The sequence below is a fragment of the Falco cherrug genome, chromosome 4 (assembly GCF_023634085.1).
Source record: "Falco cherrug isolate bFalChe1 chromosome 4, bFalChe1.pri, whole genome shotgun sequence".
NCBI classification, from domain to species: domain Eukaryota; kingdom Metazoa; phylum Chordata; class Aves; order Falconiformes; family Falconidae; genus Falco; species Falco cherrug.
Window position 1 is genome coordinate 89,167,298 of NC_073700.1, and position 16,418 is coordinate 89,183,715.

The 16,418-nt window shown below is 39.7% G+C and overlaps 1 protein-coding gene across 13 annotated transcripts in view; it reads right to left on the reverse strand.

Moving 5' to 3' along the window:
* The window catches only part of TNS3 (tensin 3), a 281,319-nt gene that overhangs the window by 103,028 nt on the left and 161,873 nt on the right, over positions 1 to 16,418 (reverse strand). For all 13 annotated transcript variants that reach the window (XM_055710377.1, XM_055710374.1, XM_055710376.1 and 10 more), the window contains 5 exons: positions 12,732 to 12,784; positions 11,777 to 11,948; positions 4,771 to 4,821; positions 3,445 to 3,567; positions 1,823 to 1,887 (listed from right to left, as the gene is read on the reverse strand). In XM_055710377.1, coding sequence (XP_055566352.1) covers positions 1,823 to 1,887; positions 3,445 to 3,567; positions 4,771 to 4,821; positions 11,777 to 11,948; positions 12,732 to 12,784 — 464 coding nt within the window. The remainder of the gene's footprint in view (positions 1 to 1,822; positions 1,888 to 3,444; positions 3,568 to 4,770; positions 4,822 to 11,776; positions 11,949 to 12,731; positions 12,785 to 16,418) is intronic.

Below are 16,418 nucleotides of genomic sequence, written 5' to 3' on the forward strand. Positions count from 1 at the left end.
GAATATCCTCAATGCAAAAATTCTCTTCTTCACCTAATCTATCATACGTCTTCACACATCTTCCCCACACTACCACCCCGAATTTAGGCAACCCACTTGTAGCTGGCCAAAGACTGCTAGTACTTTACTTGTTAAAACAGAGTTTGCCAACTATTACAAAGAGCTCTGTTTTCCCTCGTTAAATTTAATGCCACATTATTCCTTCCCAGATGAGAAAAACAGATACTTATAACAAATAACTAAAAGGGAATTGCATCATAAGGCTTTTTCACTAAGCCTAGTTTTTTTGGCATGTGCATACAGACAGTTAGGAACTTTATTGAGCATGAACATCCTCAAAGTCTTCTGACACAGCCGCCAGCACCCTCAACAGCAGCACCTGCAGTAATTTCTGCTCCTAAGAAGTTGCCATGCACCACTTCCAGAGTCTTGATAATGCCAAGAATACAGAAAACCTCGCTGGAAAACTTCCCCAACCTCATTCTTACACAGAAAAGGTCAGTTTTGGATAGGAGCTGACAGATACCCAGAAGTTTAAAGGAGGCCTTCCAAACTCAGTCCTCCCCTGCAACCTCACTATAGGAATCCTGAATGTGTTTGGGGGAAAAGATGACACCTTTCATCATCACTGGGCTTTACAGTCACACCCAGGTGTTGTTCTGTTATGGTATTACTACAATGCATTTACGGCCAGGTACCACCTTTAAGGATGACACAAAATTGCAACACTGAAATCACAACACAGTGCTGTACTATCCTCACATGACAGATTTTTGTCATTCACAATACTTCTTAACAAAATATAAAATTGTGGCAATCGCTCTTCCAATTACTACTTGAAGATAGATGTATTTATTTTTTCAGCACACATTGGGGTGTATTATGCACTTGATTTCCTACTCTACAATTACCTGTCCACCACGCTTACCAGAGCGAACACCAGATTATTTTCGGAGATGCTGGTTTTACTGAAATCCATGAGTAACTTGGCACCAGCCTATAGGGATTGCAGACTTCATCCACTACTAGTATTCAATCAAATCTATTACTGACAGACTGGTGTGAATTCAGAACCAAATTTGATTTAACTATGACCTTTACAGTGAATTTTTATTTTAATACATTTATATATGTATATATAAAAGAGATCAAGGGAAAACAATCTGATTAAAAACCAAACCCCCCAAAATATATCACATTTCATCCCTTTGAGACCATTTATCAAATTTTATCTTTGTTGAAAAATAGTCAATTGTCATAATTTGAGCACTCTAAAACAATTAAAACCAAGTAATCAGACATCTATTATTAGAACGGACTTCAAGATAAAGTCTAGATTATTTCTTCAACTGCATTCTGCACCTGGATCAATGTCTATGAATTCCCTATTCAGATATTACTTGCAGATTCTAATACCTATTTTCCTTAAGTACTTTTGAATCAATGAGAAACTATTCCTGAAGGATGTGGCAGACAAATGGGTTTAATAGACTAAAGATGGTACCATTATATACAAATGTTTTCTTGCACACTTCTTCATTCACTTCAGAAGACCCTTTAGAGATTTTTCCTGCAGAATCACTGAATATCTCAGATGAGAAGGGACCTTAGGGTGTCTTCCCCCTAGTCCAACCTCCTGCTGAAAGCAGGACAGTTTTCCTGTAGTCATGAAAGCCATGTGTTTAAAGACATGCTTCAAGGCTCATTGAGAAGAAAACCTGACAAATCTTAACTGACAAACAGTACTGCAATTAAAATGCATCTTTTTCTGATGCTTCCTTAATTGTAAAAGGACACCTAATATGCATTATTCACAACTTACCTTGCAGAAACATTGGTGAAGTGCATATATGACGATATGACAACGCCTATCCTTCCTTTTCCTCCCTGTATTAGCAAAAAGGAGATGATAACTTATCTATTTGTTACATTATTAGGCATTATATTGACCCATACTAAACAGAACTTACAAGACAAGAGATTCAGAGATTCCTTTTGCTCATGCATCTCCTGTGCTGTTGGAAAGGTGGTAATGAGGGGAAGCAGCTTCTCTGTCTATACAAGCTGGCTGAGAAGTGACATAAAAAACACTAGGTAGGATTTCTATGTTGCGTGCCTGTCAAGTCTTACTGACCGAGAGGAAATTATTTTTTAAAAAAAATAAAAATCTTTATCAGTAGTAGAAATATTGTATCAACTATTATAATTTTTACATTATTTCTTCCAGAGATCATTCACAGTAAGTCTAAACGATGTTGCAATTCTTGGCACAAAATGCTATAAAATACCTATTTTGGAAAGCATATGAGTTTCCAACAGGTTTGGGCATTTTTACCTCCCCAGCACTTGAGACTCATAACAACTCTTTTTCTACGGATAATCTAAAAAATGTTCCAAAGTCTTATTAAATATCTACATGACACAGATTCAGTACAATTTACCAAGCAGTAGTTCTCACAGATTTCAAAACCGTTTCAGTGTCTCAGCTGATATAAGTTGCTCTATTTATATTTGTGGTTGGAAACTTTAAAGTAGTTATCGAAAGGCATTAATCAACAATATGCCTTACCAATTTGTATATAGAATACCTAGGAATACTTTGCCACCTTTTCTTTTGTCCCATGTATGGGTCATTCTCCTGGCTGCAGTCCTGCAGCTACTAAGAACTCAGCCGTGTCTCACACGAGCACAGCATTTTGCCTGCGAGCAGTTCAGGAGTGGGGACTACACAATCTGACTCAAAGAAAAGTTTTGGTCCCATTATCACCCTCATTCTGTTTAGAGTAGCGTCTGCCAGCAATACAGATTTGCCGCAAGTGTCACCAGCACAGCTACCAACTCTGTTCTACATTCGTTTTGTCTGTGTCTAATTAAGGCTTGTCCTTACTTCTTTTTATCACGAGCAAGCAAGGAGAAGTAACGCTGGGCAACGGCAGCTTTGCTGGAAGGCACTGCAACACTGCTGGTGGGCAGGACCTGCCAGTAGCACCCAGAAGGTACCCAACACCCTCATTTCCTACAACCACACAACAGTCTAAATGGATGATCCATGAGATGTCGCACATCCTTATCCAACAACAAAACCCATGAATGTCACAGAACATGAAAAGCTTCTACAGAGTTTGTTATTGAGCTGGAAAAACCTCAATACGCTTACAGAAGTAGGACTGACCTTCAGAGGAAGCGAACTAATGTCACTGCACGTGATACCCAGAGCAGAGGCTAGAACCCTGCGTACCGTAAAAAGCAATCTGTAACAAGCATGCAAGGTCAGCAGATTTAAGCTTACTTAAATCAACTGCAGATTTGGCACGCTGTTTCCATCACCGAAAACAGATCAAACTTCAGTTGTTTTTATTTTTTAAAATGAGTAAGAATAAAGGACAAGGTTCTTGAGAATGAACACAAACGGATAGGTGATGTGCATGCACAGAGCTCACTTACTCTGCAGTGGATCACCACCACGTGCTGAAGGTCACTGTTCAGCCAGGACTCCATAGCCTTGCAGATGGTGCACACCTTATTGAGAGGTGGAGCATGGAGATCAGGCCACCCCACATCCATAATCTGCAATTAAATAAATAACATTCACAAGAGATGCCTCGACTCTAATACTACATCTTAAAATTTGGCTTCAAATAATTGTGATGGTGAAGAGCCTCCACGTTTTTTTTCTAACCCCAGAAAATCATGTCATTCAAATGCCATCATGTAACTAAACTATGCTTAAGGGGAAAGAAGGGGATTTATATGTTGGGGTTTTTTTAAGATACTGGTACTTTTATAAAAACAAACAACTCCCCCTGCAAGTGACATCATTTCTGAAGATCCTGATTTCTTGAAGGATTTTCTATTGGAAATTCAGGTATTTTATAATGGTAAAATATTCAGAATGTCAAAATTAGGACAAAGAATGTTAGCTGGTCTGGTCCAGTATTTTGTGGTTGTTTTTATTTAATGTACAATTTATTTCTTTCATGTGCCACAGATCGACATTTCAAAATTTTGTTATTATTTTCTGTGCAACTTTAGTCACTATATAATAATGTTTACAAAACCTATTACTATTATAGGCGTACTTAACCCTAACAAAACCACTAACCATGAACAACTTAAACCTCTCATGATCAATAAAGAATTCAAAAGGTCAAAATTAAGAGTTCTTTTAATACTTCCCTCAGATAGAGTATATCTCTGCTGTTATAAATATACATCTGTGCTACCCTGGCCTTATAATAGCTGCTGAAGAGTACCTGCATATAATTTTTTACAACAAACGAACACAAGAGCTGGTGAGGAAGAACAAAAGACAGACATCACCAGCGCCCGTCCTTAGGTCTCTGCTGTGCAGGGAAGCAACAATGGCACATAGTACAAAAGGAGAGTCCAGATCTGAACTGAGTTCACCAGCTTCAGCTACCAGACTGCACGTTACAGCACGTAACCCCTAGCATCCTCCAACTGCACAAAGAAAGTACACTTGGAGTAAAATTCGCATCACTCAAAGGGAGTTTTCCAGTGGTCACGACAGGCTTCAGGTTCTGGGTGCGAAGTCTAAGAAAACAAAGGAGCAGTGACATAAAGCGCTGACCTAATGGACACAACACAGTGCTGGGGAAAAAAGAAAAAGGGATGCGCATGGGATTTTCTGTTGTCTTCCAGAAGTTGCTCCCTTACTCTGTCTATCTCACACGCATAGCTTCAGGGCTTATCAGGCCATTTAAGCTGCACTTAACACTGGAGAGGCACACTATGGAAGACAACCAGTACCTTTGGGTTAAGCTTGGCGAGGTCATATCTCTTTTCAGAGAGGTTTAACACCTGTTCAGAAAGAAAGAAAAAATACCAGCCATCAAGACTTCATAATTTATGTAGTAAATAGCTGTATTTGAAACACATGAAAATTAGCAGAAACTACAGTGTTGAGACTTCAGGATTGCCTACTGTTTTAGTAAACTAAATTAACGTGAAGTCAAGTAGCACTAGCAAATGTATTTTAGGTATTCAGTTAATACATGCTAAAACTGAAGATGAAACTAAATGCACATTTTGAAAAAGGGCAATTAAAATTCTGCTGTGTTTCATTTATTTCACATGGCTTTATTTTAGTCGGAGGTATACTGAGAGACCTGGGCACACGCAAAATAACTGCACAGCATGAGATTTAATACAGAAAAGTCTGGGAGGGTGCTACGGCCTGAAATGTTTGAATTTGAGTGCCTGGTGAGAAAACATTGGTCTTTTCAAACTTCACAGGGTAGATATGGCATAACTGTTTAACTACAGCTTAGCCTGTGAGATCTTGAGCTCCTCTGTCAACCCAGCAGTTGGCGATCATGCACTCAGTGCTTCACAAGGAACAGTTAAAGAGACAGACTGCTAAATGAACATAAATAAAAATAAAGCAGCCTATACAAGTATATCTGACTTCCATTAGGAAGTACTTTAAATCGGTAGCAATCAATAACAAAAAGGTGAAATATCAATGCTCAACAACTGAAGCGATGCTATTGAGGCAGATTCTCTTTCATGGCCTGGCTATTTCACATCACAATGAGTGTATAGATGTGTATAGATGACATTCACAATCATTTTAACCATCTCACTGCACTGCCAGAACGAGATAAACAGACCGTAAATACGAGAGAGAGGTCAAGAGGTCCATTATACAGTTTACTACTACCCAAGGTCAATTTAAGAACCCTTTTCTGAGGTGTATCATCATGTTTGGCAGTATTCAGCACTCTCAGCAGCAGCCTCATCAAAGGAGCCAAGACACAAACAGGCTGAAGAAACAACATCATTTTGCTTCTACAAGCTGGTGCCAGCTGCTCACTGATGTGTTACTTAAGTCGAATATGAAACCCCAACACAGCGGAAGCAGGAAGACATTATAGCATGTTTAGGAAAAAGTACACTTTCTGAACAAGAAATTCATCCAAAGGAGGAAGAAATCCCCAAATTAACAAAGTACCCAAGAAACAGGTTCTGTTTCAAGCTGCCTAAGGTTCTGGAATCACACATGACATCAAGCATAAAGGATGTACACCACTCATTAACCTCAAAACCCCAAAGAAAGCATAGAACATCTTTATATGATTAGGAACATGGTCTTTATTCCAAGATATTGTTTGCATTTTAAATAGATTACTGATGAAAAGCTAAAGAGCAATCAAAAATTCATGTGTGCGATGACTGTATTATTTGGGATCAGAAAGATATACCAACATTTCCAATTAAGACTACAGTCATCCTTCCAGAAATACCAACTGTAATTTAACAGGAATGAAACCACAAGTGTCTTATACAACTGACTCACAAAAAATTCTGTAATTTTCTATCAGTCTTAACATTTACAAAACATTTTAGTGGATAGTTGTATTTCTCAGTACAGGATTCTTAAAATCAGCGTTAAAGATATGTTAAGAGGTCAATTACCTAAAATTTTACACACACACACACACAAAAAAAAAAGTGCTATTTGGTGAGAAGTCTTTTTTATTCATCTTTCTTCTTGTATTTGTATGTAAGATTAGTTTAAAATTCCAGTGTCCCCAGACAGAGCCCTGTTCATGACAGGTATTTGTCACTGCTGGATCACATACTGAACTCAAAGGCGCTGCTGCACCCAAGTCCCTGTCGAGCTACAGAGACCAAACTGAGATACCCCAGGAGTCCTATCAGCTCAGAATACACACCAGAAGGTACAGAAACCAACATTTCACATACAACAACAAAACAAGAGGTCACCAAAGTCTTTGAAGAGAAGCAAAGCATATACTATGAATAGATGTCACTGTGCTGGTTGTGGCTGGGACAGAGTTAATTTTCCTCGCAGCAGCTACTACGGGGCTATGTTTTGGATCTGTGCTGGGAACAGCGTTGATAACGCAGAGATGTTTTCATTACTGCTGAGGGTGCCTGCACAGAGCCGAGGGCTGTTCTGCCTCTCACCCCACCCGCAGCGAGCAGGCTGGGGGGCACAAGGGGCTGGGAGGGGCACGGCTGGGACAGCTGCCCCCAGCAGACCCATGCATAGGGTCTGTTGCATAGGACACCATGCTCAGCACAAAGCTGGGGGAAGAAGAGGGAAGGGGGGGACATTCAGAGTGATGGCGTTTGCCTTCCCAAGCCCCTGCTGGGCATGCGGGAGCCCTGCCGCCAGGAGGGGGGCTGAGCCCCTCGTGCCCATGGGAGGCGGTGGGTGAACCCCCCCTTTTGCCGTGCTGTGCGCGCGGCTCCTGCTTTACCCATTAACCTGTCTTTATCTCAACCCACGGGTTTTCCCACCTTTACTCTTCTGATTCTCTCCCCTATCCCACTGGGGGGGAGAGAGCGAGTGGCTGCGTGGGGCTTAGTTGCCAGCTGGGGTTAACCCATGACACAGGTGAAGATTAACTCCATCCTTTTTAGCCCCTTTTTGGCATATCCTAACCTACCCATTCTGGTACAAGAAAGGCACATTACCCTTTAGTTCTATGAAACTTAAAATGATTTTGCCCTAAATTTTACAACTTCATCTAATGAATAAAAATGAACTAAGATAAGCGGGGAAAAAGAAACACTTCCCCCTCATACAGAGCAGAGAAAAAACGTCCCCCTCCCCCCTTCCCATATGATTTAATATTGAACTGGGAAGTAGCTTTTACTATTAAGATAATATTAGTTCTCTCACTCTGCTGAATGTTAAGCAACACCATAGAACAAAAATAAGGAGACCTTTTAACTGGAGAAAGAGACTCTTGTGAAGGTACTAAAGGGTCTTGGATTTGGTCGGCTTCTTCGTCAGATGACCAGAAATAGAAAATCCCATACCAAAGAACAGAAACAAATAGCATGTAGCTGACAATTTTGGAAAGCAAAACATGAACTGTGCTCACACAACGGAAAGTACTGACTGGGAATGATTCACCAGTCTACAGCCCATTCCATTAAGGAGAACAGGCTGGGAAAGCAGGCCAGCAAAACCCTTCTACCAGGTGACAGCAAACTCCTAGCTGAAAACAATGGTAGCCCTGTGTTGAATAAAGAGCAGGGCAAAGAGGAAGGTGGCCAAAACAAGACATAAGCTAAAATTAACAAATAGTTCCAACCAGTAAAGTGACACCAACACACTAGTGTTACCTCATCATTTATACATGCAGGACCAAGGAAATGCACAGCAGTGATATTAATCTAACCCAGCAACAAATATGAATATGCTAAGACTGCAGTGTAACCACTGAAATATAAATATATAAATTGTAGCAGTGGCTTTGGGGGTTTGTCTCACTTTTTCAAAAGAACTGACCATGAATTTAGACAATTAACAGTATTTACTTTCAGATTCTTTACGCCTTTGACATAAATGAGTTACTGTTCATCAGCTGCTGTGTACACCCCTGTGTAGATACCTCTCTAGCTATTTTAGAATAGTTTACTCCACAAAAAACTTTATTAGCTTTTGGTCACTGTGGATAAAAATGTAGTTGGAGCACACTAATACAGCAGCAGACAGGAGTACGGTAACTTGCTCATTTATTACCACTCTAAATCAGTATCAAGAGAACTGCTTTGTCAACTGTAAGCAATAAACACTGCAATAAAACCTGTCCAAGACACCAAAAAAACCATACATATTTATCTATTTTAAACAAAAAAACATTCAGTTTTAGGAAATGAACACAAAATCAGAAGTCTACAGACAAGCTTATCATGGATTGCTTTTAGTCAAAAGCTCAAAATATCTGAATGACTGTGCATTATGCCGCTCTACAAGTGCAATGCATGGCAAAAGTTTGAGTCAAAATAGCATGACAAATACATTCCTGATGAAGCTGATCAAAACAGCAACATAATGGTGAGTTTATTTTTGCAAAATGAATTTTTCAATTGACAGCAACTGTGCCATTTACACTGCTTTTTGCTGTCTGACAGATGTTTTCACTGTTTGTATTTGGAAAGTACCAGCGTAAAACAGCACTCACTTGGAATGGAGCCTTTGAATTGTGCAACAACATATGCATTCCTTCGTAACCAAGAGACAATTTTATTAGGAAATAAAAGGACATTTCAGTCTATCCTTTAAGCCTCCTTACTTATGAAAGGTTTGGGGTTTCAAATAAACTTTTATTGCAGAAAGAATCCATCAAAGAGAATGTGCTGCACAAAAGTAAACTTATCAATGCACTACTGTGTCTCGGCCACCTTAAAAACTACTTTATTAACAGGTGTATTATAGAATATTTCATATCTCTCATTTCTTTCTTTTCTCTAATCCAGTGATTCTGAGAATCCATGATTAATATCAAAAAGTAATAAGCATGAAAGAGAGTGGCCTCCAGATGCTCCAGGGGAGGTTTAGATCAGACATGAGGAAACATGTCTTCACTGAAAGGGTTGTCAAGCATTGGAACAGGCTACCCAGGGAAGCTGAGTCACCGCCCCTGGAGGTATTTAAAAGACATGTAGATGTGGCACTTAGGGACACGTGTTAGTGGCAGACAGGGCAGTGTTAGGTTAACAGTTGAACTCTATGATATTAAGTGTCTTTTCCAACCTAAATTGTTCTATTTTGTGATTGAAAAAGTCTTTTGCTACATTTGACATAAAAGTTTGCTTGTTGTAACAGCCAATTTCTAAAAGCTATCAGCTTTCTAAGAACAGGCTTTTACAACTCTGCATGAATGAATTTTGACATATCGTTGGATTCTTTCGGAGTAACATCATCTTTAATTTCTCAACATAACGTGACTTCCCTCTTGCTGACTAAGCCACACACATAAAACCAGAATAAACTGATGGTGGTACTACACAGGTACTACAAAAATTCATTTTTGAAGTTTTTTTGTCTGTTGGAGAAAAGTCACATTTCTTCTAGGAACCAAAGTCTTCTAGGAAACTTTTTTTTTTTAGGACAACAAAGCAGAGAAAAACTCACTGCAAGCTCTGGATAGACTTCCATCTCTCTATTAAGGACTCTAGTCTTAGACTGTCAAAGTATAATCCTCTACTGTTAGGGGAAATGTGATACTTAAAGAGTTTTTGTTCATACTCTTCATAACAAAGCCTCAAACAGGCAACAACTCAATGCTTTGGGTGCACCATTCCTCCTTCTCTGTCCTTACCATCAACTATAGTAGCAACAATTTAACATACATAAAAATCCAGAGGGAGAACAGCTAAGAATGACAAATGCTGATTTGCAGTATACATTCTGCTAGCTGAGACCCTGACCCAATGAAAGAGTAAAACTTCTTATCAACCTCAGCAGCACTGCTCACTTGCATACTTCTCTTGGGGTGGGGGTGTGTGTTGGGGTGGCTGCTGCTGCTGCTATACACATGCCTCTTAAGCAGACCGGTCTTTGAAACACAATAAACAAATGATAGTTTAAAAATGAGCTCTCTGGATCTACAGCGTAGCTGTGGTTTGCCAGGTTATCTTACAAATTTACAGAAACTCATTTGGAGCAGATGGCATCAAACCCCCTTTTGACCAAGCCAGCCAATTTCCAAAGTACTCATTAGACTATAAATTAATAAATAGAACAAAGATAAAACAAACCCCAAAAGACCCTACAGTTCTAAACTTTGACAGAGAAACTGACTGCAATCGCACATAGAGTGACGGCACCCTAAACAAGGCTCACCATATACCAGATTTTTGTAATACAAACAGGTATTCAGTGAGATTTAACTGGACTGAGACTACAAGCTTATTTCATAAATACCAAAACACTGCTGTCACATGGCAAAGGCCATGGAGAACAGGCAAATTTGAACCAGTAAAGCTTTACATACAGGTCACCTTCAAACTGTTACTGTCTTGTGCCTTACAAGATACCAGCGCCTGATAGGAGGGGAGTCAAGGGCAAGAAGAAAGCAGCATCCTGAGGACATCAGACCACATTACAAGTACTACAAGTGCAACTTGAGGACAACAGCTGCTTCATAATGCTTCTATGACACCTCAGTTTGTGAGCAAAAGATAAATGTATTTAAATCATTAGGTGGAATCTTTCCAGAAACTAAATTTCCACCTCAAGTCAAGTACATGCCCCCAAAGCCACAGATTTCCTTATAATAGTTCACACATGCTACCTAAAAAGACAATAGAAGACAAAAGCAAATAAAATATCGTCCCTGTTTTAAATTCACCTTCACAGAACAAGCTGAGACAATACATGCCACAGAGTTTAGATGCATTAGCCAGAAAAGAGCACAGGAGATTAACAGATTGCATCATCATTTAAAAAAAATTTTGCACACGGAGCTCATTATATATTTGCTTACAGTCCCTACAGAAAAATCAAACAGCAGAGAAAAAAATGCATCTAAATCAAGTTAATAAGAAAGAGCTGGACAAAACACACAAACAGCAACCCTACTTTTCATGTTGCTTCACAATATAGAGACAGCCGTGACGATGAGAGACCATCAGATACCCAGTTGAGGACCCAGATGTAGCCGCTGCTAGACAAAAGAACACACTCCACATTGTAGGGTATGTACCTTTCAAAAGCCTGCTTTGGACAATGAAAATAGTTTAATTATTCTACAGCATTTGATTACGTGCTATCACAACAGCAACTGCAGTGCCACCAGCAGAAAAGTGCTTTTAGTACTTAGTGCTTAGAACACTACTGAAAATCTTTCTCTTGCTTGCAAAGCTGTAAAGGAGGACCAAAGAGGTTTTAGATGAGTGACTTTCAGTTTGTAATGGTAATGTGGACATACAAGTGGTCTTTCTGCAGGACAGAAAATGATGTATCACAAAACACTGATCCTACACGTACCAAGTAATTATCCCCATGTTTGGATTTGAGCATTCGAGTTACATCTTGTAGATTGTGAAGGTATGTTTCCTCAGAAGAGCTAGCAGGAAAGGATACAGCAATGATCCGCTCTGTGATGTAAGTGAGGTCAAGTTCATAGCCTTCCTCCATAATGTGATCAAAGTCTGCACTTCTGTGAAGAAATTAGATGTGGCAGTTCAGAGCATAGCAGCTGAGAACAAATATAGCATATTAATGAGAAGAAACTGCAACTTCGACTCGCAGAGTCAAACATCTGATGTTTCCAGTATTTTCATTACAATTGCAACTTATTAAATGCCTACAGAGCTCAAATTATTCAGTTCAGTACACAAATGGAGTTAGCCAAACAGGGTTGTCCACATTAAAACTATAGTGAAAAAATCTCTGCAACCAATAATGTAGAAAGGCAGTAAAACTAGTGCAACAAATCTGGGAGTTAAATAAAAACCATATAGGTACTTATGTCTCCACAAATCTTTTCGGTAGAATTCTGCAAATGCTTTACAAATTGGTAGATTCATCAGTGACCTGTAAAACACTGTTGATAGATATCATCTTGATATCTGCTCTGAGTAGCACTGAAGCGAATCCAAAACCAGTCCCCAAACTGCAACAGACACCAATGTAATGCAATTAATCTCACAGGTTAGTCTCCAGATACTGACTTGCCTTTCTTTCCCAGGCTGAGAGCACAGCCAGGCACCTTACCTTATCCTCCTTAACAGAATAATCAGAGGATACAGCCATGAAGTTAAAAGCTCAGCAAACATGCCCAGTTGCTTTCTCAGACAGGGATTGTAAAAATGGTCCTTGCACAGCAGGACATGTCTTGCAGAAGACTGAACTCACAGAAATCACAGCCACAACTAACAACACCCAAACCCACCACAGCATTATGTGACACTACTACACAAAATATAGAAGAAATACTTGCCGTGATCCTTTGTCACAACTGAAAGAGGAGTCCTTCGAAGCACTGCTGGAATTCTGGAAGAAAGCAAGCAGAGCAGCAAATCAAGTACCTTCCTTGCTGATGTCAATGATCCTGCCTTTTCTCCTCATTTATTATGTCCATACTGTGCAAAACCACACCAACAATAGGATAAGAGGACCATTGCTTTATGTTTTGACTGCAAACATTGTGGTTATAGCCAGGTTATGGCCAGCTATTAATATGGACTTACTACTACCTTTTCCAGCTCACTACTGCCAGAGAAGGACTGGTTGCCTTTTGTGCTCTCCTTAATAACTGCATTAGGATTAGGAAAACATTTATGGACTTCTGAGAAGAGGGAGCTTCAATTTCTGTATAAACCTGCAAAAGTTAAGTTCCTCTCAAGTGACTTTCTTAGGACAACATTGAAAAAATATACCAAATTTATTCCAGTATTAGAGTCCTGGGAGTTTGAACAGAAACCTGAGCTGCAATAGTTTCCCTTTATGAGACCTTCACATGTGTCCTTTGTAGCTCCATTTGTTTGGTAATAATAACAGTGCATTAAAAAGTGTCAAAATGTTCTCCCCCCGAGCCTTCATAATAGATATTTTCTCCCCCCATTTTAGCTGTCTCGGAATTAAGCTCCAATGTGACAGTCACCCAAGCTCTCTGAGGAGCAGAGAGAAACAGAGACATCTAGAGGGGTCAGTATTCCTTCCTTCCAGGATGATTTTCGGAAAAACAAAGCTATTACTATACTAACGTTAAATACAACTACATAAAAATATTTACTTTACATTTAGATATATCTATACAGAAAATAAGAAGTTCAATTTCATATCATGTATCATTAACTCTGTAAGAGAAGAAGTATTCAGTTGTCTTCCCGCCCTGAATTTATACCTACTACACAGAAAAATGCACAGAAAAGCTTATTTAGATGAAGGGTAAGAGCTGGAAAGCCACTAAACCCTACCTATTTTGGCTACACACACAACAAAGGTTTCCAAACCAAATAAATGGTGTTTGAATGCAAGAGGCCTTACAACTAGAACTTTCCATACAGTGATGCTGTATATCCAAATCTGGGAACAGCTAGGACACATATAAGCATGCAAGTGGCATGTTTTCTTCCAAAATTTCTGGAAATGAGTTTTTCTGGCAACTGTGAAAGCACATCTGATGGCATAAGGTGCCCCTCCCCCTGTGGTGCTTGGTCCCAGTTCCACTAGCTCCTGTCTTAGACAACAGAAAACGAGGAAACTTAACGATGTTTTCAGCTTCTTTTTACTCAATTCTTTCTTAGGATTTTAAAGGCTGTAGGTAATACACCATGCATGCCAAAACAAGTAAATACCTAATAACTGAAATTCAAGACAAAGCTTTCAGCACGTTTTGGTTTCATAACCAGGAGGCAATTAGCAGAACATGCCTCTCTCTCTACTTCCTTAGCCCCTGTGTGTCACACAGATGTAGCCATTCCGTAGAGTACTTCCACCATTTTTTAATATGTTTTATGACTAAACCTCCCTGTAACCTGAATAATCAGTCACTTAGTGGCTTCCTCTGCTAAGAAAACACATGATGAAATCATTCTCTCTTGCCCACTGCTGTAGCATATATACTAGCATATAACCTAGTAGCACACAGCATATAAACATATGAACAACAACATAATGCAAACCACTGTCAGAAAAAAACACTTGTGAGATCTGTATTTGCTGCATGCTTGCCACGTCACCTACTGACATGCATGGTACTATAGACCATTTCCTGCTCTGTGTACAAAAAGGGATAATCCTAACAACTTCCACAATTCAACAGCTGGTGCAACTTCAAAGTTAAATTACCACTGCTGTTTGAAAAGGCATTTTATTCAAGTAGCCACCTCACCTGGTTGTCACGTTTCATTGCAAGGTCTCAAATAGCTGCAAGACTCTGCAGTTTGTCATTACAGGTACACTTTTATACAAATTCTGGACAGCTCTCAAAATCAAGAGAGCCCTACCATCTTCAGAAGATGCTTTGATTCAGACCATGAAACTTCCCATTGCCTATGTACGGTGCATCGAACAACTAAATTTTACTTAATCCGTCGTAAGGTTAAGATCACCTTGTACATTATATGTTGACTACGGTCAATGACTTGTTGGCAAATGGACTGTCAAGGACACACCTCCGTTTCTCTGCATGTTCTCCAGATCATAATCACTTCTTCCTCTCTTCCATGGCTTAATTATCTTGTATCTAGATGTATTCTTTTTTTCTTCAGTTTTCCTTTTTACTTTTTGGTTGGTTTTTTTTATCAGTTATCAATGACTACACCACTAACTTTTCTCCTCACAGTTAAAATAGTCAGCAAAATCCAACAAAGACACTATCCATGAGTTACTACAGAGGCAAAAGGGTTACTGAAAGAAGCTTCTTAAAGGTTTGAGGAAACGTTTTTTTGAGGTTTGAGGAAACATACCATTTATGCAACACACCCCTAGGATGTGTTCTCAAACACATGAATAAGCTGTTACAGCATTTCTCACAACAGGCTATCTGTAAACTGGAGCTGTATCTTATCATGCTTCTGTCTGAATTCAGGTTTAATAGTCAATTAAAACCAATCTTCAACTTCTGTAACTGCCTCTCTTTCTTATTTGTTTTTCCCCCAACATTTCTGTGCAGTATCAGGGTCATTTCACTGGTAAGAAGGGATTCTTCTGCTTCTGAACCAAACCATACACACCTACCAGCAGAATACAAGTTTCATCAGGCACTGGATTTAACAGCACAGGACAGACTATCCATAAAGGCAAATTATCTCCATCCAAGTAAAAAAACAAATCTGCTATTTTCTGCCTCCTTGCACACAGGAGGGACAATGGCAAAACATTTGGCTGATCTTCCAAGACAGCAAACGCCACCTGGCATCTCCCAGGGTGGACAATTACACAGAAAAACTTGCCAAACAAGACAGGATTTTCATTTCCTATCAATCAACAGCAGGAAAGAAGATGAAGGGGAATGAAAAATAATGGCTCAAAACAGGGTATTTAACCACAGCTGGCTAAAAATTCAGAGTTAGATGCAGCAGAACTAGCATTTGATTTGTTGCCAGTAGGACAGACCACCCTGAGATTACTCTTCATTGAGCTTCTCCCCACAATTCCTGTTCCCCTGCTTCCCCAGGACTACCTGGCAATGCAGATAGCGTAACCAGTCAGCTGAGGAAGAGTTTTGAAAACAGAAAACACCTCCCATTTACCCACTCATTCAGTTTTAAGGATTTTTTTATATCCCAAACATCAGATCAATCCCAAAACAATAACAGATAAATGTTACCCCTATGTAAAAAGTGCAAAGAGCCTTTTGGTCAGACAAACTTAGCTGCAGTTGCAGGAAAGCCAGCAGGGGGAAGCAATTGCTTCTCAAAAGACATCGGCCTCCTCTCCAGCCACAGACCGACACTAATAAGCGAATTCGTTGTATCCAAGGCACTACGTCACTGCCCTTTTCAGTGAAAACTCAAGCCGTACAACTCCTTCCTTTGACATCCTCCTTACTGCTGCTTTTACCATCTTCGGCTCCTGCATCTAGTCCACACTGCACAGCTTGCTATTCCAACTTTCTCAAAAACACAGTCCTCAGATGAGACCACCCCAGAGCCCAGCACAGCCTAGACGTGATTCAGAA